This window comes from Spodoptera frugiperda, chromosome 15 (assembly GCF_023101765.2).
Source record: "Spodoptera frugiperda isolate SF20-4 chromosome 15, AGI-APGP_CSIRO_Sfru_2.0, whole genome shotgun sequence".
NCBI classification, from domain to species: Eukaryota; Metazoa; Arthropoda; class Insecta; order Lepidoptera; family Noctuidae; genus Spodoptera; species Spodoptera frugiperda.
In genome coordinates, this window is record NC_064226.1 from 10373338 (window position 1) to 10395230 (window position 21893).

The 21893-nt window shown below is 38.1% G+C and overlaps 3 protein-coding genes across 4 annotated transcripts; 1 reads left to right on the forward strand and 2 right to left on the reverse strand.

Moving 5' to 3' along the window:
* Positions 1-2123: 2123 nt before the first annotated feature.
* LOC118271667 (endoribonuclease CG2145) lies at positions 2124-6410 on the forward strand. Its single transcript, XM_035587801.2, has 6 exons — positions 2124-2584; positions 3164-3275; positions 3546-3630; positions 4137-4289; positions 5351-5439; positions 5868-6410. The coding sequence occupies exons 1-6, from the start codon at positions 2211-2213 to the stop codon at positions 6102-6104; spliced, it is 1050 nt and encodes a 349-aa protein (XP_035443694.1). The 5' UTR covers positions 2124-2210; the 3' UTR covers positions 6105-6410.
* On the reverse strand, positions 6400-12413 carry LOC118271655 (5'-nucleotidase domain-containing protein 3). Of its 2 annotated transcripts, none has more exons than XM_035587786.2 (9): positions 11856-12413; positions 11603-11778; positions 11104-11331; positions 10254-10388; positions 10003-10160; positions 9604-9790; positions 9139-9279; positions 8404-8555; positions 6400-7977 (listed from the first exon to the last, which is right to left on the reverse strand). In XM_035587786.2, the coding sequence occupies exons 1-9, from the start codon at positions 12022-12024 to the stop codon at positions 7773-7775; spliced, it is 1551 nt and encodes a 516-aa protein (XP_035443679.1). In that variant the 5' UTR covers positions 12025-12413; the 3' UTR covers positions 6400-7772. The 2 variants fall into 2 exon arrangements, with proteins under 2 accessions (XP_035443679.1, XP_035443670.1); XM_035587777.2 differs by having other exon boundaries at positions 6400-7998.
* Positions 12414-12557: 144 nt separating this feature from the next.
* LOC118271641 (uncharacterized) lies at positions 12558-21639 on the reverse strand. Its single transcript, XM_050698781.1, has 7 exons — positions 21354-21639; positions 19274-20235; positions 18448-18598; positions 17782-17930; positions 13633-13807; positions 13225-13313; positions 12558-13022 (listed from the first exon to the last, which is right to left on the reverse strand). Exons 1-7 carry the CDS (start codon positions 21406-21408, stop codon positions 12789-12791), a joined length of 1815 nt encoding a protein of 604 aa, XP_050554738.1. The 5' UTR covers positions 21409-21639; the 3' UTR covers positions 12558-12788.
* Between the last annotated feature and the right edge of the window lie 254 nt (positions 21640-21893).

Here is a 21893-nt window from a genome sequence, read left to right on the forward strand (position 1 = left end):
AGAAAAAAATGTAAGATAAGTATTTCTACAAATCTATAATTGTACATATTTACATTCTAGTAGTACCAAATTGTCGGAACGTCGTTGGTCAAAACAGAATACAGACGTAGTCGGGCACTCTCTCCTCACCCAAGGCGGGAGAATTCATTGAAATAACACGATTAAAGTATCATTATTATTTAAGCCTAAAATGCCTGACGAAGCAATACTTTTTTTAAAACGTACGGGTTAATAATATGAGTGTATGTAAAGAACACTAAAACCACTACAAATGTGTTTCTCTGCCGACCTCTGAAGCAACAAGAACGTGATGTTATTTTGTTTATTGTTGGAAACTCGTGGGCGATAAGAAAACCGCAGCTACCGGACATGCAAATAATTGACAATCTGGCGGGCAGTTACGTTGTTACCTCGATTAACCGCCACAGACTATACCACTCGTTGTATCTACGAGTGAAACAAGAGCATGCCTAATTGAACTTAGTATGTAATTTAAATTCTGTTTAGAGAACGAATGACGAGACTCTGTATGTAATTTTCTTTATTTACCGTAAATTGAAGTCGTCATTCTTTTGGATATATTAGTAATGTCCAACTAGTACACAATGTCCAAAGAACATTATTTAGAAATGATAACAATTGTTCTTCAAACTTAATTGCATACATGTTCCGAATGACGTTTTCAATGTGTATAAAATACCGAAGTTTCCTTCGAAGTCCTCTTTATAAAGTTAAAAACTTATTGAATATGCTATTAATAGGCACTTATTACCTACCTACATTATCTTTAGCCCAAGTGAACATAGATCATTAACTTAATATGTACCAAAGCGAAGTATTCCAAACATTCGCAGCGTAGTATGTACAGTTCTTTAACAGCACCGTACAAGTATTCAAAGAGTCGATTGGACGAGAGCCTAATGCATTAAACATAGAGTAAGATACGATTTTCCCGCAGTGCGCGGGCACAGCACGCTACTCCTGCATTGCGCACGCGCGCTCGCCCGCAACGATGCGCTTCTGATAATGTCTCTTTTCTGATAACTTTCTTTTATTGGCGGGATATAAATACTACTGCAGTTGTAGCATCCTGATTCTACATCCGTATGTCATTTGGATGTTACGAGTAAAACTGTTCTGTAGTTATTGTTATTCCGGCTCTAATAGTCGACTACGTGCATGTGTATTGTTTAATGCTACATCTGCTCATTGCACTGCTACTTCGATATAGTATTATGGATTTAGTATAAGGATTTTGTATTTTTTTCTAATCTTTCTCTAGTTATTTTACTACTTCATTGGTCGTGCGATCTTAAGCGTGTTTTCGGGTAAGATTCCTGGCTTGAACAATTTACTCTCAGTAAGCATGGAGTCCTTATGTCCCGTAACTAAAACCGGTATACGCGTTAAGTACATAGAAATCATAACGTGTATTGGGTTTTCTTAGGTTGTTCAACCTATGTACATTTCATTTCTGCCTCTCCTACTTATATCAGGTTTTCTACAAAGAACTATTCTTTGTAGAAAACCTGAGTTTTAAAGGAAGAACGAACGAAGTTTATTCTTCTACTTAGATGCAACAGCTGAACGCATGAATTACTTAATTTCTTTAATTAACCTATGATACTTGTTGTTTGTTTCTTATGCATTGGTCACCTTGATGAATGTTCAAATGAAATCATTGTTTTGATGATGCGTTCATCATAACCAGGAAAAAATATGTAGGTACCTATGTAAAAAATACACCTTTGTATCTTATATTCTCTAACCACAAGTTAGGTCATTTTTTATGATTGGTTTTCCGACATACACACAAATAAATAATTAAAGGTACCTATCAGAACGCGTTGCACAATTCATTCAAGTTTACAATATCATTAAGAAGGCAAACAAGTCTCGAGTATCCGCACATGGCGAGCAGAACGCGAGCAAGTAGCGTACACAATCATACATTTTATGTGAACTGAGGTGTTTGAAACTTGTGGGGTCAATTCTGTTTACCAAGACAGAATCCACTCGTCTCTTATTACACATTCAGGCCGGTCACCGTTGTCGACGCAAAAACCATCGCGCTATGAATCCCAACGACACATATCTATAATACGTGCATGACATCACCCAAAGGTCGCGCAGTATCGCCTGCTCGCCGCGGGCTCAGAGATCACTAGTGCGCCGTGATCGCGCTAGGAACAACGTAGTTCTTATCCAAAATGAAAATCGCGCTGGTATTATTGGTTTGTTTGGCGGCAAGTCGGGCCGACGACTTCGGACAAGCCGCGGGCCAGATCTTCAACAGCATCTTGCCCAATTTGATCAGCAACTCCGTGACTGGTCAACAAGGAAACACTGCTACCAACACTCTTCAGCAGATAGGAACTGTTGTAGGCGGTGTCGTCGACTATGCCAAGAAGAAGAGCTACGAGGATTTGCTGCGTCAGGTGCAGGACTCCACCACCGATGAGGACATCCTCAGGGTGAGCGAGGAAATGTTCAATGCGGACATCAACAACGCTTTGCCATACATCCAAGTGAATTTGCAAGGCCAGACCAGCGCTCTGTCGAAGGATGACAAAGCACCGTCTACGTAAGTATTACTTTTAATAAACTACTGTTAAAAAAATTGTGTCAATCGGTTAGTTAACTAGGCTAGATTTTAGGTACTCATTCTTCATACTCAAACGAATTATGACAACAAATACCTAAGCGCACTACTGCGCACGCGCATCGTAACTATTAATCTTTATAAGTCGTAATGTTAGTCTAATGACTCCGTTTTTTAGTTACACTGTTCAGGTACTTATATACCTAGGTACGTACTGATTAATGTATCTACTACCTAAGTACTTAAGTACGTGCATTTTTTTTTGGGATTTCGTAGTAAAGCAGAGGAAGCATCTACCTATATAAGATAGGTACCTATGTAATTATCTAATGATCTCATGGAAGTATTCAGTATTTAAATGATTTAGCAACCGATCAGGTAGATACCTACAAATTAAAATAAAATAAACTTTGTAGTTACTAAGTAATTAACTAAAACAGGAACATAAAACACAACAGTTTCATTCATTCTAAAGCGCTTTGTCTATCTTCAACAACTTATCAGTCCCAACCTAATAATTAAGTAATGTCATAACTAAATGCTATCTTAACATCTTTGTAGCCTCCTGAGCGTGCCTGAGAACGTGTGGAACGGACCAACAATCAGGCCTTTTGTTGCCCTCTTCGACAACTACCACAAAAACGTGATCAGGCCAGAATTTGTCACACCCAATGTAAGTACACAGATCCGTATTATCCCTAGGGCAAGCTAAGTAAGTGCCAAGGGCGTCAGTGCCCAAATCTCAGTACACAGGTGGTAGCACCAAAAAAATTACTGGCACCTATGAGATGCTTGCTAGGGCGCTCTCATGTTTTAATCCGCCCCTGACTGTACATATACTAAGGTATCTATGTACGTAATTGAGCAATTCATTGTACATACATAAGTATAAAGAACTAGCTGCAGACAAGGTAAACTAATATAAAGTGATGTCATGTTGCAGGAGGAAACGGAACAAGTCACTTTTATAAACACAATCCTCGCGACCGGACCAGTCAGGAGTCTAATGAACTTTTTGGTCAGCAAAGGTAATCAAACCTGTTTTATTTTAACGTGTTACATCACCGGTGTGTGATACATTTGAATATTAGATGGATAGTGCTGGTCTAAATATAATGAAACAATAAATTATACACTACTGGACAGAAAGGATTCAACTAGTAACTAATGTATTGTCAAATATAATAATAAGTAGTTGTTCTGGAACTATTAAATAGTTTCTAGGTAAATAACCACGTGATGTTTATAAACGCACAATGATACAGGAAAATCCTTTTCTACTCGTTCGATCTTAGATTAATTAATAAAAAACTTTAAATATATGAAAAGTGTATACCTGCTTACCTTACCACTATCTACATTTGTCACATCTAAAGTCCAACGCAATTAGTCATTATCCAACGGTATTCCGTTTACCCGCAATCATCACGTAGGTACCTAGACTACATGTTTAGATACTTAAACAAGTACCTACTACTTGTTTTACCGACATATATTAAAAACTCCGCCTAAAATCCTCTCTATGCGTCTCCAGGTCTGACTCAGATGAACGAATACAATGAGCAAGTGCAACTGCTGAAGAAGATCTGGTTCACAAAGTACGCGCGCCACTGGACCGGCCTGTGCAAGTGCAGCTGCGCCTTCGAGAACATTTTCATGGCCGAGCTTAAGTCCAACGACGTACTTGGTAAGTGACGTTTATCAATAAAATACCTTTAGGTATTTATTTTTTTTGTTGCTATAGTGAAAAGCTTTCGTCTTTCAGTCTGTTTATCTTTGATGGATCGACGATTGGCCACTCTCTCACCTGATGGTAAGCGTTGATGCGGCCTACGACAAAATATGTCTCCCCATAAGTAATCTATTCACTCGGGCCTTGAAGACACCCAGGTTGAACCCATCAGGAAACATATATTCCGGTAAAGAATTCCTCTCCTTAGCAGTTCTCGCAAGGAAGCTTGAAGCGAAGCCCTTCGTGCGGGTGGGTGGTATATCTACCATGAAGTGGTGGCGCTTCGTCGATAGTCTTGTGGTTCGAATACCTACAATATAGTGTCTGAGTTATTTATTTTAGGGAATGGGAGGGGTGTATTTATTTTTTGTTGGACAGTCTCTTATCGCGTTCAATTTTGATTTCTACAAATAACTTATATACATAGGTACCTAATCTTCATACTGAGATTTATCTTGATTAGGTACTTATTTTTATCTTATTCTAATTTTGATTAGCCCTTATTGTGTATTTGTTTATTTTTCAACATTCAGCTGTTCTCAGACCTTTATTTTTTTCCGGCACGGATTACTGGGGCATTTTTTATTTATGTTTTCTTTCAATATTATCTTGTATGCGTAACCACATAAGTGTCTATCTGTATACTACCATGTATATATGTACTTTGTCTGTCCATTGACGGAAGAGCCATTGTCAGGAGGCCCCTTTATTCGTACACATCATCAATTAGCACATGCGGTGCCCCAAAATAACTTTCAAGGTCTAACGCTAAAATAAATTCTAGATTACACATCTAGAATACATTTTGGGCACATATCTTAGTAATAGCTATATGCCTGTAGCCCCTGTAGGTAAGTAGATGCCAAGTCTAAGTAGGTATTACCTATCTAATGTTTGATTTAAAATTATGACATCTGAAACATCAAAACAAAACAATAGGTGGGTAAGCGACTTGATGTTAACCTAGGTACTTAAAACTAGAAAACCGAATTAATAGGTACCTTTCCTGCTTACAGGTCTGCATAGTTGGCTGTTCTTCGCCAAGCGTGAACAAGATCGCAAAGCCAATTACTTGGGCTACATAGACAAACTGGATCTCTCTGGGGTAAGTTTATAGTGTGATAAACATGTTAATACTTCCTTGTATACATAAATCACTAACTGGTTTTACTTTTACCTACTTTAGTTGAATATCCTTTACCTATACAAAGCAGCAATCTTTTTAATAACACAATCACCTTATCTGAAAAATATCTATCACTGCAACCCACTCTGCTACCGAGGACCGTAGGTTATCGTGAGTTTAGGCTCAGTTTTGATTGCACGATTGTGCCGCACGTACGCACTGAAATATTGCGCTGCATAGCTATAACATAATATAAACCCGATCACTTAAGTTAATTGTGCCAAAATATCTTATTATTACTCAAAACTCAGTTTTGTTATCAAAAAATAAACTTACATAAATTATTTTTGAGATCTTTGGTTTACAAGTATAATTAACTAAACACGAAATCGTATATAATTTTACAGAAAGGAATGATTCTGAAGCAGCACTCCGTGTTGAGTGACACTAAGGACGCCCCGGAGGTGACGATGTTCGTGGGCACCTCGCCCGAGTTGGAGCTGTCCCTGTACACCCTGTGCTTCATGGCGCGCCCCGACCGGCCCTGCAGGCTGCGCTACAACAACGTCAACTTCTCCATACAAACCAAGACCTTGAAGTCGGAGAACGTACTCCTCATCGACACCGCCTACCCCTTCTACTAACGTAACAAACTATACGTACCTCAGCATATACTCAATACATATTTATATAACTAAATGTAAAAACCATCTGTGTATAACTAGCTCTCTGGATATTTACTTCAAGAGATAGATATAAATAAAAGATCCCAAAATTACGAGCTACGTCTCTATGTACTAAAACAAAGATAATGCCAGCAACGAGCAAGTTATCAGAGCGCGATCCGTGGGTCGTGCTCTCACGATAAGCATGTAATTAGACACGAATTTCGCAATAACTTATAACAAGTATTGATAACGTGTGTAATAATAAAACCAATTCAATGTAAACATCTTTTTATTGCAACATTTCTCTAAAACACTGCGACTATAGCACAATACATGGATACAGCTGTATTCTAAAACACTCGATGTTGTTATTGACAATAAGGTTACAAGAAGTGCAATCGGTGAATTTATTGTCTAAAATGGCACAAAGTGTTTTGATACCAACTAGTCTTCGGTACAATTCGTAACACTACCATTACAAGGGGCATGTTAGTGAGTTATACAAGGTACTACGTCACAACATTATCTACTAAACGGCAAGGAACAACAATAACGTTTTCAACGCATAAATATAAATGTCTAAACGAAACCACAAAAAGTATTGATTTAACTAAATAACATAGTATAGTTATATACAGCACATTAGAATGCCATTGTAGAAAACTGATTAACATAAACATATGTTGTAAAAATACTACATATTATAATTATATTTAACTGCAATCACGTTAATCACTCAAGTGAATAAATAGCTTTTAAAATGCTTAATAAAAATAAGATTCTTAGTAGAGATAATAAAATGTACTGAACTCTGACCTCCTTTGATTACAGTCCACGAGCACAACAAATGCTTCGCGTCTATCATAATATAATCGTAGTTAACAAACAATAAACACAGTATACAGAAAAGTACAAACTTTAAACAGATCAAGATGTAAATGAACCCGTAATACCATATTACAGAATACTAAAAGTTATCTTTCAATACTTCAATGTTTTATGAAATATATACAGCGTGTAATGAAAGAGTATATCTACGCGAACGGGTTAAAATCCCGCAGTCGATAGTAATAACTCCTTGTATAAGTAAAAAAATATATAGTTGTAGCACAAAGGCGGGGAGTTTATGCATTTATTAACTCTAGAGGAGACCCAAACCCTTCGTTTGCACGCTGTATATATCAACTTAAATTTATTTTACATTATTTTACTCGCTACTGTATTGTATATTACCAAATTTCATCTGATCAAATTGACGGTAAAGATATGTTAACAGTAAGAAAATAAATAAAGAAACTTATCAATTGTAAGACGATACTATTAAATACTTTTGACTAGAATACCGTTGGATGATTTGCATTGCTGTTTATCTACAGTGTAGATATATTAGTCTTACATTGTATAAATAAACTAATTTGCTTAAAATTCTCTAAAATATGTACAAACAAAATGTCTTAAACCACTGATTCAATAAGTTCATCTTTCAAAGTATTCTTGTCTATGCACTTACATAGGTATCTTAAAGCGGTACAGATTAATTATAAAATTCGCAGTAACCTTATCAAATATTTCTAAAAAAACTGAATATTATTTAAAATAATACATGATCTTACGGTTGAAGTGATTACGTGAATATACACTTAATTAAACGAAATACGAGCCATATTCGTGTGGCATGACACCACGGCGAGGGTAAAAGGTATGCGTGAGGGAGTAGTTCATCAGATTGGTGATATTGGAGGTGTAGATGTCAGCGAAGCGGAACAGACGTCTCGAGAAGTACGTTGGGTTGTGGTACGTACGGAACACACTACCGAATTGTGGGTTAAACACTGCCTTTATTTCATTCCTGTAATTGACAATACATCTCCTACAATGGAAGCGTGTAAACAAAATACACAAGCGTTATTTACAGCCAATCAGAGCCAGTAAGTATAGTTAGATTAATTGCATTTATAATTAGATTTAATTTTACCAAAAAATCAGGATTACGCAATGAATAATAAATATTTTATTATATGATAGATACATATTAAATGCCATAGTCAGTCATAGTAAATAGGGGAAGCGTCTGTAAGATATAAATATATGTATTACATCCAATGTTTTATACACTTTTATAATTGTTAACACCAAAGCCATACTTAGTTCGATATATCGAACTAGATTATGCGTAATTTGGCAAACGCGAATTTGGTATTTATGTATTGTTGGTAACTTACCACAGTCAATGACCGCATGAAACACAAAATATATTCAAATATGAAATACGAACCTGAGATAATCCCTCTCAGCCATCCACTGGCTGACGACCTCGAGCGCCTCAGCATCCTTGTAGTCCTGGTGGTCCTCTATCAGCTGCGTCAGCATCTGCAGCCAGTTGGCGTTCTCCTTGAACGACTGGGTGTTCAATGTGTTGATTTCATGCTGGAAATAATCATTCGTAACACATTAACACGGTAGCGTGTGAGCGGCTGCCCTTATAAATTTTAAGACTGAACGATTTCTCTTGATTACATAATATGTAGTTCTCTATCCTGTATAAATATCATGTAGGTTGTGTTACCCCCTAATAGTTTGAAATGCTAGCTTTCTAAAGGTGCAGGAAATTTAAAAATTGGTTAAGTAACTACTTTCGGAGCCTATTCAATACAAACAATCAAATCTTTCCAATTATTATAGATGTGGGCAATAAAAATTCATTTTGCCTAGCACCAGTTACAAATCAATACCTACGCTATAAAATTGAATTTATACGCAAATTAAACCGAAACCGAATAATAAAATTACATGCGCCGATTAGTCCTGCTTGCAGGTATTATATTTAACAATAACGAATACATTAAACATAAATGAAGGTTGTGGTGCTTACTAGATGGCTCTAGTGAGGCAAAAAGGTCTAATATCAATATTATACAATAGTTAAAGATTATTAAATTAATACATAGTTTAACACTTGGTGTGTTTAATAGCTGAAATATGTAGATTATGGTAAACAGATAAAACTTACTGTCAACTCGTTTATGATGGCTCCAGTTCGCCAGCCGTGTTCCAAGGTGACGTCCGCGAGGTCGCTGTAGGGATGGTCTCCGAAGTACAACACCTGGTGGCCGTACCAGCCCGTAAGGTCCTGCAGCTGCTTCACTGTACCCTGAAACATTATAAGGTGGTTTAATCAAAATCTGATTTTCTTTTCAATGACATACAGTCTCCTTGGTTGAATAGTCGCAAGAACTACTCCCGAACAAATGATTTCGGGTTCGATTAGGTTGTTACTTGATATTTAGGTACTTATGGGTGAAATATATGTAGGCGTTACATTTATGTGTGCGCCAGTATTTTTATCTTTTTATGAATCGCTCTATTTACTCCTCTTGTATATTTTATCAATTTATTTTCACATCTATCTCAATAGATAGATAACTTATATTGCGCTTTGCGCATTATTACTACAAAAACATGTTTGTTGACAAACCTCGTAATATATAATCCCTTTCTCTAATGACGTGACTTTTTCCCATATATGTGTATTGGCGTTCTTGTCGAACACTCGAATAGGGCGCGACACCTCCGTGAAGAATTTCGGCTTATTCGCATTCACGATCACTACGTCAAAGTACTCCCGCCAATCGTGGCCCACCAACATTTCCATACCAGCATTCCTAAAGGACAAATAGACCAGAATTTATTATTTTTGAAGTGTTTTAACATATTTCTCATACTGTAATGGGAATTTTGAGAAAAATACATAATCATTAAACACAATGACAATACTGTTATTCACATTTTATCAGCTTGCATGCGCTTCATCTAATACTAATTAATAATACCATTATAATAATGATCTAATTATCAATTGAGATAAATAACTTACACAAAGTGATAGGGACTATTTGTTACAAGGAACAGTTTCTTTCCATTATCTTGCAGCATTTGGAAGTATTTCCTCAAGTCTGCATTCGGCCTTATATACTCCTCCACATTCTGAGCAACTATTTTATGCATGATTGGATGACAGCTTTGAACCGAGTTCTAGAATTAAATAAACAAGAAATAAAAAATAATAGAAATTACAAATATTTCTTCTTTAATATTTATTCTAAAATCATACCATTTTTATATTACCTTGACATCTAAGAACAGAATTTCTGGATGATAATCAATATGATTTCTTATGAAATATTCAGCTACATTACATAGTAAGCCCATTTCTGGTACTGAAAATAGATCAGCTAAATGCACCATCTTGGCTCTGTTTGGCTGAAAAAAAGAATTGTATAATATTTAAATATAATAAAAAGAATAGACCTAGCAACTAGACATCAAACTAACTAAAAATAGGTAGTCTGTACATGCTGCTCATGATGAAGGGTCCCTCTGTCTGACTCGAAACTAATAGGCTTTGTTAATTTACGTGAGTAAACTGTGCTTTTTAATTAATTTAATATGTCTCACAATAGTTATTATAAAAATATAGTCATTAAACTACACTCAAATGCAAGTAATAATTCTCAAGTCTACCCATTATTATAGCAATGATATAATAACACCGCTCATGTAACAATGTTGCATTTATGTACATATTTGCTTGACAATGGGAGATCTTACACAAACAGATGAGGTGTTTATAGATCAAGTTCATACAATAGAGACATAATATATCAATAGGCTGTCACACATGGTCCTTGTGTCAACATTGCAAAGGGGAGCACAAATGAATGATTGCTTACAAGTGCCAGTGATTACTGACTGCTATCTAGTTTACTACTGTTTGTAAATGATAGACAAAAGGGATTTTCAACCTTAGTCCCATAGACATAATGTTTAAAAATGTAATAACTGGCCAGTTATGTCGTTGTGTGGTTATGTAAGCTACATGTTATTTAATCTTTATAGATATGAGATGATAAATCTTGTTTAGACTTATTCACCATAAGATGTATATCTTTTTCTATAATAAATAAACATTGCTTACTTTATGAGCCCTAGTGTCTCCCTCAACATAAGCTATGGGTATGATTCTGTTTCTGTACAATTTGAGCACTTCATCAGTAGACACAGGAGTAAGACCTCGGTAGACAGCTCCAAACTGTATTTGTAAGAAGGAGTCCAGCTTCAGAAGTAGGCCTTTCTCAATATCGTAGTGCAAACCTCTCACAGCAAAATTGGGTTTATACTCCAATTGTAATATTTCTGGTGGATACTGAAATACAAAAAATCATTATCTTAAAAGAAAAAAATTCTTTTTAGGCAAGTCAATAAAATAATCATTATTTCTAGTTAAATCCCTTTGGTTTGGTATAATATTAGAACCAGTAAGTATGTAGTTTAGGAGAGTAAATAAGATACAATAAGCATATTTATAACATTAATGGTTAAGCCAATATATTTTAGGTGATTCAGTGTATATAAATATACTAACTTGTAATTAAAGTTACAGGCAAAGAAATCTATATTTGACTAATTATACATACATTATACTTTTCTAACAGGACCTCTCTTCCAAGATTATACAGCAAATGCTCCAGAGACGGCTTGTAATGGGCCAGGGTGTAATCATAGTCAAATCCATATACTTTTACTTCAGATAGATCCAGTTCATTGCAAGCAAATACACCCCTTGGGTTCACGTCTTGTGGTAGCTTCTTGGCTAAAAAGGTCAAGAATTTAATGAATAATAATAAATTTATTTGCATCACATTTACTTGAATAAACGTGCATACTTACATTTGAATTTTAACTTCGTACGACAGTATGCTTCTTTTAATAATTCACGCGTAGAAAAGCTTCTGCGTAATAAGTCTTCTGGATATTTTTTTGGTAAATGTGATAGACAGCATTTCCATTTACGTATTCCATTTGTTAAATTACTACGTAAACTCATTAGAGACGACATTTTTAGTAACACTAGACGAAATGTATCACTTAAAACTTAATCAATACACAAGGATCCAATATTTTACGCATTAATATCACATAAATAGATTGGGTAACTGTCAGTTTTTATTAATAATTTAAAATCATTGCATAATAATTCGAATAAACATCATACAAACACCTTGTACGCAAACCATCTAGTTTACTACGACTGACATGCATGACATCTCCCTGCACAGTAGATGTCAATGTCAAATTGACAAATTTGATGTTGCTAGTCGTATCACCCAATGTGTTACAAAATATTTTATAACTTAAACGATTTGCGTTAAACGTAATTAAAACCGTTATCCTCATAACGTTTTAAAATGTAATAAATAATGCGTTGCGCAGCGTTTCTTTGACTGAAGCTATAATGATCTTGAAGTTAGATTTTAAATGTCGCACTTCTGACTCTTGACTACATAGTTGACGCACGCTAGAAATAAGTACCCATTTCTTCAATTCATTGCGAATGAGGAGGAGGTTTAAAAGAAAATAAAAATCATAAAATATGTTATAAAGATAATTATTTATAATGCGGTCACAAATTAATGGTGCTGACGCTTCTAATTGCATGTATGACAAAGTGCTTTTAGTTTCCAAAAAACCTGTTTAACATTTAGTTGAGAAATTAAAGCAGTAAATTAGTTATTATTGAGTATTATAATTATGCACTACGATTAAAGTTTATAAAATAATAATCTTAACTAGATATTTTAATAATTACAATGATTGACTTTGTTATATTTGAGGATATGCGCTCCCAATCAAATTTTTGCTACGATAACGGTAATTGTATGTTATAATGTTAACATCTTTGTTTGCCAGTTTTAGTTTACAGTCGTTGTCCACACGTGTCACAAAGCAGACTGTATACAGTGCCATTTCTAACTCCGGCGAAGTTCCAACAAACAGGCTGTTCACAGGTTTGTCCACACCTTGTTGATTGAAATGGATCTTCATAACAGCTCCTTTCTGGAAATTAAAATATAAACCGGTATTACTTTGTAATGAATTAATTAACGGCCGTATTAATAGCTCATGACACATTTTTTAATGTACAAAGCAAAACAGGAAAACTGAGTGGATTTATCACTGAATATTGTTTGCTTTGTATTGTGTTTCATTTAGCTCACAGTCGCCTGTAGTAACGGTAGATAGATTTATTTATACTTACATCGTTGAGCAATTCATATTTCAAATATCCCAGATAATTAACACGGTTTGCTAGTTCTTCTCTCGAGAAATAAATCCAGTTATGTAAACCTATAAAGATTAAATTCATTTATTTAACAAAATAACAATAATTAACATTGTGGTCTCTATTCTATTATTGAATATGTTATTGTAGGTAGGTTTACATAGATTTGTTATAGTAGGTAGCATTTTGATATCTGTACCCTTAGTATAAGTTTGCTTTACGTTTAAAGTAATCGAAACTAGAGCGCGCTCGGCGCCCTGACTGGCCGGCTCGAATAAACCAACCAATCAGAGCGCCGAATACGCTCTCGTTTATATAAACTCATACTAAGGGTACTGTTTCTTGACGCACAGTTGACTAATCTAAAGAATTTTGAATTCTTACCAGAAACGCCTCCGTTCTTTAGTTCAGATACAAACACATGTTCGAATCCAGAACTTCCAATTTTTCCTTTGCCCCGGGAGTACAAACTGAACCATATCTGCTTAAGAAAGTCTCTTTGTTGCCTTGGGTCTGGTGTCACAAAGCCTGTAGAAGAAAATATACCTAAGTAGTAGTATCAGTTGCGAAAAATTAAAATAAAGCTAGAAAATAAGAGTGGGGTACGTAGTCAAAGTCCTTCGCTGTAGGGTATAGCTAAGGTACATTATAATAACAAACATTTATACGCATAAATAAACAAACATAAACATATTATTATAATTTCAGATTAAAGCTTTATCTTTGAATGAAAGTTCAAGAGTTCAGTTCAACAGTCAGTGTTGTGATATTTAAGTAGGTTTATATACATACATAAATAAATATAAACATTTACATGGAAACCAAGACATACAAATACACAAATACATATACATACAAATCTACATACTACATACATTACATTCACATTCTTACCATACATACTACTTTATAACTTTATTTCATCTATACACGGCCTTATGCCTGCGCACGTATGTACACGCCCTTAGCTATACCTACACACCGTCCGGCCGCTAGCGGAGCCCTGGCGCCCGCGTTGACAACATGCTCGGGACACTTCGGGAGTTCGCGGAGCCGTTCGGCACGCGGCGCGGCCGCCGCCTCCACCCCGCGCTTCACTCGCGCCCCTCGCTCGCCCACGTCAGTGACGTCAGTCCGCCTCGGCTAGCGATCGCGCGCGCATCCAAAAACTTACTCTCGCGTTAATTTTATATAATTTCGTTGATCTCACTACTAATACTGTATATTTTATTATTTATTCAATATAGACAATTTAAAGTTAGTGTCTAGTATTTTATTTATTCCAAATACTAATAAACACTACATTGGTGACCCCGAAGACTAAACACGTGCTTGTGCTTGTGCTACCTACTTTGTGCGCGGTGAACTTAGACTCAAACGCAGTAAACTTAGTGACTATATCCAAGTGCAATACGTATCGTAAAAGATGTGCGAATCAGAGAACATGACAAAATCCGATTTAACGGGTTCGAAAGACATTTTCCGTGTAGGCGTGCGCGTTCCGCCATTTTGGCCTGAAAAACCCGCGATTTGGTTCGCGCAAATAGAAGGCCAATTCGCAATATCGAACATTACGGCGGACACAACAAAGTTTTTCTACGTCGTCAGCCACCTCGATCCAAGATATGCATCCGAGGTGGAGGATATCATAGTGAGCCCACCAGCGGACGATAAATACGGCCGACTCAAGACGGAGTTGATTAAGCGGCTCTCGGAATCCAGGGAGAAGAAAGTACACCAACTCCTCACCCATGAGGAATTAGGCGATCGGAAGCCATCGCAGTTCCTCAGGCACCTACAACACCTCGCCGGTCCTAAGGTACCCGACGAGTTTTTGCGGACAATTTGGTCCAGCCGGCTACCGAGCAACATCCAATCAATTATAGCATCCCAATCATCATCGCCTCTGGAAGTTCTCGCTGATCTCGCGGATAAGATCCACGACGTCGTGCCGAAGGGTCAGGTCGCGGCCGCATCGTCCCAAGTAAGTGATGTCCTCACCTTAACTAAACAGATGACAGAACTGGTGAAACAAGTAGAGATTCTAACACGAAAGGTCAATGACCTTACCCGTCCAGGACGATCGCGATCGCGTTCATCTTCCCGCCATCGATCTCAATCGAGATCCGACGTGCACCCTACGTGTTGGTACCACTACAAATTCGGTAAAAAGGCTACTAAGTGCAACCAGCCGTGTAACTTCGAATCGGAATCGGAAAACCCCAAAAGCAGTCAGTAATGGCGGCTGACGACTGCTCTACATGTAAAGGCCGCCTATTTATTTCGGATAAACGTACCGGCGTACAATTTTTAATAGATACGGGTTCCGACGTATGTGCCTACCCAAGGACGTATTTAAAAAATCAGCTGTCGTATGGTAAACTCAGTACCTACGAGCTTGTCGCGGCAAATGGTACTCCCATACGTACCTATGGTACCTACCAACTGTCACTGAACCTGGGACTACGTCGGGAATTTGTCTGGAACTTTATTATTGCTGATGTGTCGAGGCCTATAATCGGAGTCGATTTTTTAAGTTATTATAACTTATTAGTCGACTGCCGACGGCAAAAATTAATAGACTCGATTACGAATTTAACTGTTGGCGCGCCTGCAACCCACGAGATAACACATGAAGTGCTATCATTAAAAACCATCACAGGGCATTCAACCTTACTGGACCTACTACGTCAATATCCAGAAATCACACGTCCAGCTGGGTCTTACCACCAACCCATACATAATACAAAGCACTACATCCGTACTACTCCTGGCCCACCGGTAACATCACGACCGCGTCGTTTAGCACCTGACCGTTTGAAGATCGCAAAACAAGAATTCGAGGAAATGTTACGTAACGGAACGGCTCGCCGCTCGGAGAGTCCATGGTCTTCTCCACTACATCTTGTTCCGAAAAAAGATGATGGTTGGAGGCCGTGTGGAGACTACAGGCGGTTAAACGCGCGAACGGTGCCAGATCGCTACCCGGTAAGACACATTCACGATTTTGCTTACCAACTATCCGGTTCCACTATATTTTCAAAGATTGATCTCGTTAAAGCCTTTAATCAAATCCCAGTTAATGAAGACGACATTAAGAAGACAGCGATAACTACACCGTTCGGTCTTTTTGAGTTTACAGCGATGACCTTCGGCCTAAGGAACGCAGCTCAGACCTTCCAGCGATTTCTAGATGAAGTTCTACAAGGTTTAGATTTTACGTTTGGATATCTTGACGATATTCTCGTATTTTCAAAAGGGGAGAAAGAACACATTGAACACTTGACGAAAATATTCGAACAATTAAAGAAATATGGAGTAGTCATTAATACTAACAAATGTGTCCTAGGTGTTAGTGAAGTTACCTTCTTGGGTTATCACGTATCCGCAGCTGGCATTCGACCCCTCCCAGAAAAAGTTCAGGCTATTCATGACTACCCCCTCCCTAAAACAGCTAAGGAGTTAAGAAGGTTCCTGGGAATGATAAATTTCTATCGTAAATTTCTACCTGCTGCTGCACAAATTCAAGCCCCCCTCAACCAAGCTTTAAGTGGTCCTAACATTAAAGGGTCAACGCCCATTACAGTAACAGCTGATATACAAAAAGCATTCGACGCCTGCAAGAGGAACCTGCTGGAAGCTACGCTCATCGCACATCCAGACCCGGAGGCCGAGTTAGCACTGTTTACTGACGCATCAGATGTTGCCATCGGAGCCGTCTTACAACAACGAAGACAGGACAGCTGGCAGCCACTTGGATTCTTCTCTCGCAAGTTATCTCCTGCTCAAACCAAGTATAGCACTTACGATCGTGAGTTGCTCGCGATACACGAAGGAATAAAGTACTTCAGGTATATGCTCGAAGCGAGAACGTTCAAAGTTTTCACCGACCATAAACCCATCACATTCGCCTTCACAACAAGCCGAGATAACTGCTCACCCCGTCAACATCGCTACTTCGACTTCATATCACAGTTCACCACAGATATCAACCATATAACTGGAAGTGACAACGTAGTTGCCGACGCATTTTCACGTCTAGAAAGCGTCGACACTACCATCAACTACAAACAGCTACAAAGAGAACAGGAACATGATCAAGAATTACAGAGCTTACTAAAGAACAACACAGCATTAAAGTTAGAGAGAGTCAAAACGATGGATGCCTACATATACTGCGACCAGTCTACTTCTCGCCCTAGGCCATTCATCACACCAACTTTCCGTAGGCAAATCTTCAACAACCTGCATAATCTCAGTCATCCTGGTCCCAACGCTACAGCAAAATTGATCTCAGAAAGATTTGTGTGGCCTAAGATTCGTCGTGACTGCAGAACATGGGCTCAACAATGCACAGATTGCCAACGTAACAAAGTCACCCGTCATACCCATTCTCCTCTTTCCTCATTTCCTGTTCCTTCCAGCCGCTTCTCCCACGTCCACCTTGACATAATAGGCCCTATGCCACTATCTTCTGGTTTCAGGTACTGCCTTACAGCCGTCGACCGATTCACCCGATGGCCTGAGGCGTACCCTCTCGCTGATGTCACAGCGGAGACCTGCGCCAGCACCCTCATTGCTGGCTGGGTCGCTCGTTTTGGGTGCCCAGAAACCATCACCACGGATCGAGGCAAGCAATTCGACTCTCAGCTGTTCCAGAGCATCTCGTCCATCATAGGCGCCTACCATCGCCCCACCACATCTTACCACCCACAGTGCAACGGGTTAGTCGAGAGGATGCACAGACAGCTGAAGGCCGCCATCATGTGCCACAACAACGCACAATGGTCAGAGACGCTTCCTCTGGTTCTCCTTGGCATGAGGAGTGCCTGGAAAGAAGACCTGCAAACCTCTGCAGCCGAACTGGTATATGGCGAGCCACTCCGGTTACCTGGTGAGTTCTTAAAACCAATAACTCACCACAGCATTGATGAAGCAGACTTCGCAGCACGGCTGAGACAGCATATTTCTAAGCTATCACCTGCATCAACTTCATGTCATGGCGAGAAGGTATTTTATGTTCCCAAAGATCTCAATACAGCTACTCATGTCTTCCTGCGGAAAGGACCTTTGAAGAAGTCATTGGAATCACCGTACTCTGGTCCACACCTAGTCATTGAAAGAGGACCAAAAACCTTCAAAATAGACGTCCAAGGGAAACATATAACAGTAACCATTGACAGGCTTAAACCAGCTTACATGAACAATGATGATGGCTTGTCACACAAAACATCGCCGTCACCACAACCACCAGCTGCTTCAACGCCGTCACCACCACCGTCATCTGCTCCATCGCCAGTTCCACCTCAACCACAGTCGCAGCCAGAGACCACCACAAGGAGCGGAAGAACTGTGAGATTTCCACGACACCTGTCTCACTATCGACCGTGAACCGGTCTCAGCGGGGGAGTGATGTAGGGTATAGCTAAGGTACATTATAATAACAAACATTTATACGCATAAATAAACAAACATAAACATATCATTTACACTCATACATACATAAATACATACATAAATAAATATAAACATTTACATACATACAAATACACAAATACATATACATACAAATCTACATACTACATACATTACATTCACATTCTTACCATACATACTACTTTATAACTTTATTTCATCTATACACGGCCTTATGCCTGCGCACGTATGTACACGCCCTTAGCTATACCTACACACCGTCCGGCCGCTAGCGGAGCCCTGGCGCCCGCGTTGACAACATGCTCGGGACACTTCGGGAGTTCGCGGAGCCGTTCGGCACGCGGCGCGGCCGCCGCCTCCACCCCGCGCTTCACTCGCGCCCCTCGCTCGCCCACGTCAGTGACGTCAGTCCGCCTCGGCTAGCGATCGCGCGCGCATCCAAAAACTTACTCTCGCGTTAATTTTATATAATTTCGTTGATCTCACTACTAATACTGTATATTTTATTATTTATTGTAGGAATGTTACTTCAATATAGACAATTTAAAGTTAGTGTCTAGTATTTTATTTATTCCAAATACTAATAAACACTAGACATAGGTGTACTGGGAAGTCGCGTTGTTGGTGTAGGAGTCGTAAATGTAGAAAGCGTGCTAGGTTTGTTACCAGCTACTACAGAGCTAAATGGTTTTGGCGTTTGGACCGATGAGGACATAGGTGTAGACGGTACAGTTGGTGTTGGATGGGGTCCATTTTTGTTATTACCTTGTAAAATTGAACTATAACTAAATGTTCCCCCTTGGCTTGGATTTTTGCTATCATAGAAGTTGATGAGATCCTTTACCTTACCCCCAGATACAGTAGGTTGATTGTTTGGTTGGTTTGGCTTCACTGTTGTATATTGAGGTGCAACATAGTCTCGTTTTCCGTTGGATGATTGAGGATTACGTTGAGGTCCATTCTGATTATTTGATGGCATTTGCCATGCGTTGGGAGTGGGACTGTTCCCTCCAGCAGCCTGGGTAACTTGCTGTGTCGGTTTAACGGTTGGATACTGTGGCGCAACATAGTCTCGTTTTCCATTGGATGATTGAGTATTACGTTGAGGTCCAACATTTTGATTATTAGATGTTTGTGATGTGGAGGACGGAGGACCAAGTGACGGAAATTGAGCAGCATAATTAGGCCTACCACCATTTTGATTATTTGATGGCATTTGCCATGCGTTGGGAGTGGGACTGTTCCCTCCAGAGGCCTGTGTAATTTGTTGTGTCGGTTTAATGGTCGGATACTGTGGCGCAACATAGTCCCTTTTTCCGCTGGATGATTGGGCATTGGTTTGACGCCCAGCGTTCATATTAGACGACGCAATTGTTTGTGACTGCGATGAGCTTGGGGGGCCAAGTGCTGGAAATTGAGCAGCATAGTTTGATTTACCTCCATTTTGGTTTGTAGGTGATTGGTTTCCAGATGTTGGAGCACCTCCTTCGTGTAATAAGAAATCAGTATTGGCATTATAATTAAACCGCTGCCCCCTGTTGTATTCTAGACCTGCAAGGAGGAAAATCTGATATACAATTATGTAGAATCAATAAATTACCGTTGATAATAATAGCCGGGCTACCTAATGAATGTAGTCTTCAATAAATGAAATCAAAGAACTACACGATTTCTGTTTTTCTATGGCAGATCTGACAATACCCGTTATTAAATAAATCTAAAACTACGCAAACTAGTCGCGGACAATACGTAAAACGTGTTAAAGTGCGAACCTCAATTTTTTAAGTCAGATAAAAACCTTCTTCTAACGTCCTAAGTCTGAAAAATACTAATCTGAAAACCGCATTAAAATCGGTTCAACCAAACGCGGGATAAACAAAAAAACATACACATACAGGTCAAACTGAGAACCTCCTTTTTTGAAGTCGGTTAAAAATATAATCTATTTCGTGGTGGGACTGTAGATGTTTATGTTAAGCGATTTGTGTTTTATTTTATAGCAACCTTAGGATAAATGATAAATGATGATAAATGATAAATGATGCTTGAAAATGGATAAAAAAATAACATAAAAACCGTACCGTACCGTAAAGATATGCTGGATAGATTTCGTACCAACAAAAAATTAAACATTCAAACAATTTAGGTCAACTAATAAACTTGACCAATGACCGAAATCTTTACTTGAGTCTGTTAGAAGTATCGTCCTAATTACCGCAATTATAAGTATCTATATTCCCTTAACTACCACATACAAAACGAAAATGATGAAGGTAGAAGTTACTAAGTAGGTACATAGGCTTGCATTGCAAACTATTGCTTCTTTAAAATTTTGAATTACGCGCGTTTTGTATTAGTCACCTAAAATTGCCAAATACTTTGATGACTATCTTTCTTTATATAGGATCATGTACAAATACACACACTGACATTCAGTTGTAAAAACAGACATATATCCTTATTTACTCACTTTAAACTTTGCAAAATAAATTCCTCGTTATATGAAATAGGTTGATCTTGATAAGTTTGATTGACCTAATAAGCTTGAACCTAAGCAGTAATAAATTATTACGTCTAATTGATAACCACGGCAGCAAAAACTTTGCTTACTTCTTTTGTTGTCATTTATTAAACAAAGATATTATATTGGTCAGCTAAAATAATCTTACCTAAGCAGTTTTGTAAAAGGAATACTCCACATAAAATTATCACACAATTCTTCATGTTTTAAATAATTTAGGAACACAGTCAAGTTAATATAATTCACTACATTTATGTTTGCACATATGTTTTGCTAACTCGGAACAACGGAACCACCCGCCTTGACCGCACTACCAAGATTACCTATTGAGTTCAATATATTTCTGCTAAGAGTAGACAACTCGAATGACGAGTACGTTCGAGGAGACCGCTAATTTCTAGATTATGTGTGCTACAAAAATGAACGTTACTGCGTAGTATTGAAAGTGCAGTTTAGCACATGACTAAGCCTTATAAACAACAGCTGATGTCATTTAACGCTCTCTCGTTCGAGATGTTAGAAACTTTGTTTTTTTTTGGTTTTAGAACGTATAGGTATATATTATATAGGTATCAACATACCTACATATTATAATCACAAGAGTACGTAGGTATTTAATTATATAAAACCTACCAAATGTAGAGAGCACAAGGTTTTGTACGAAGGATATAGGTACCTTCCGGGCAGC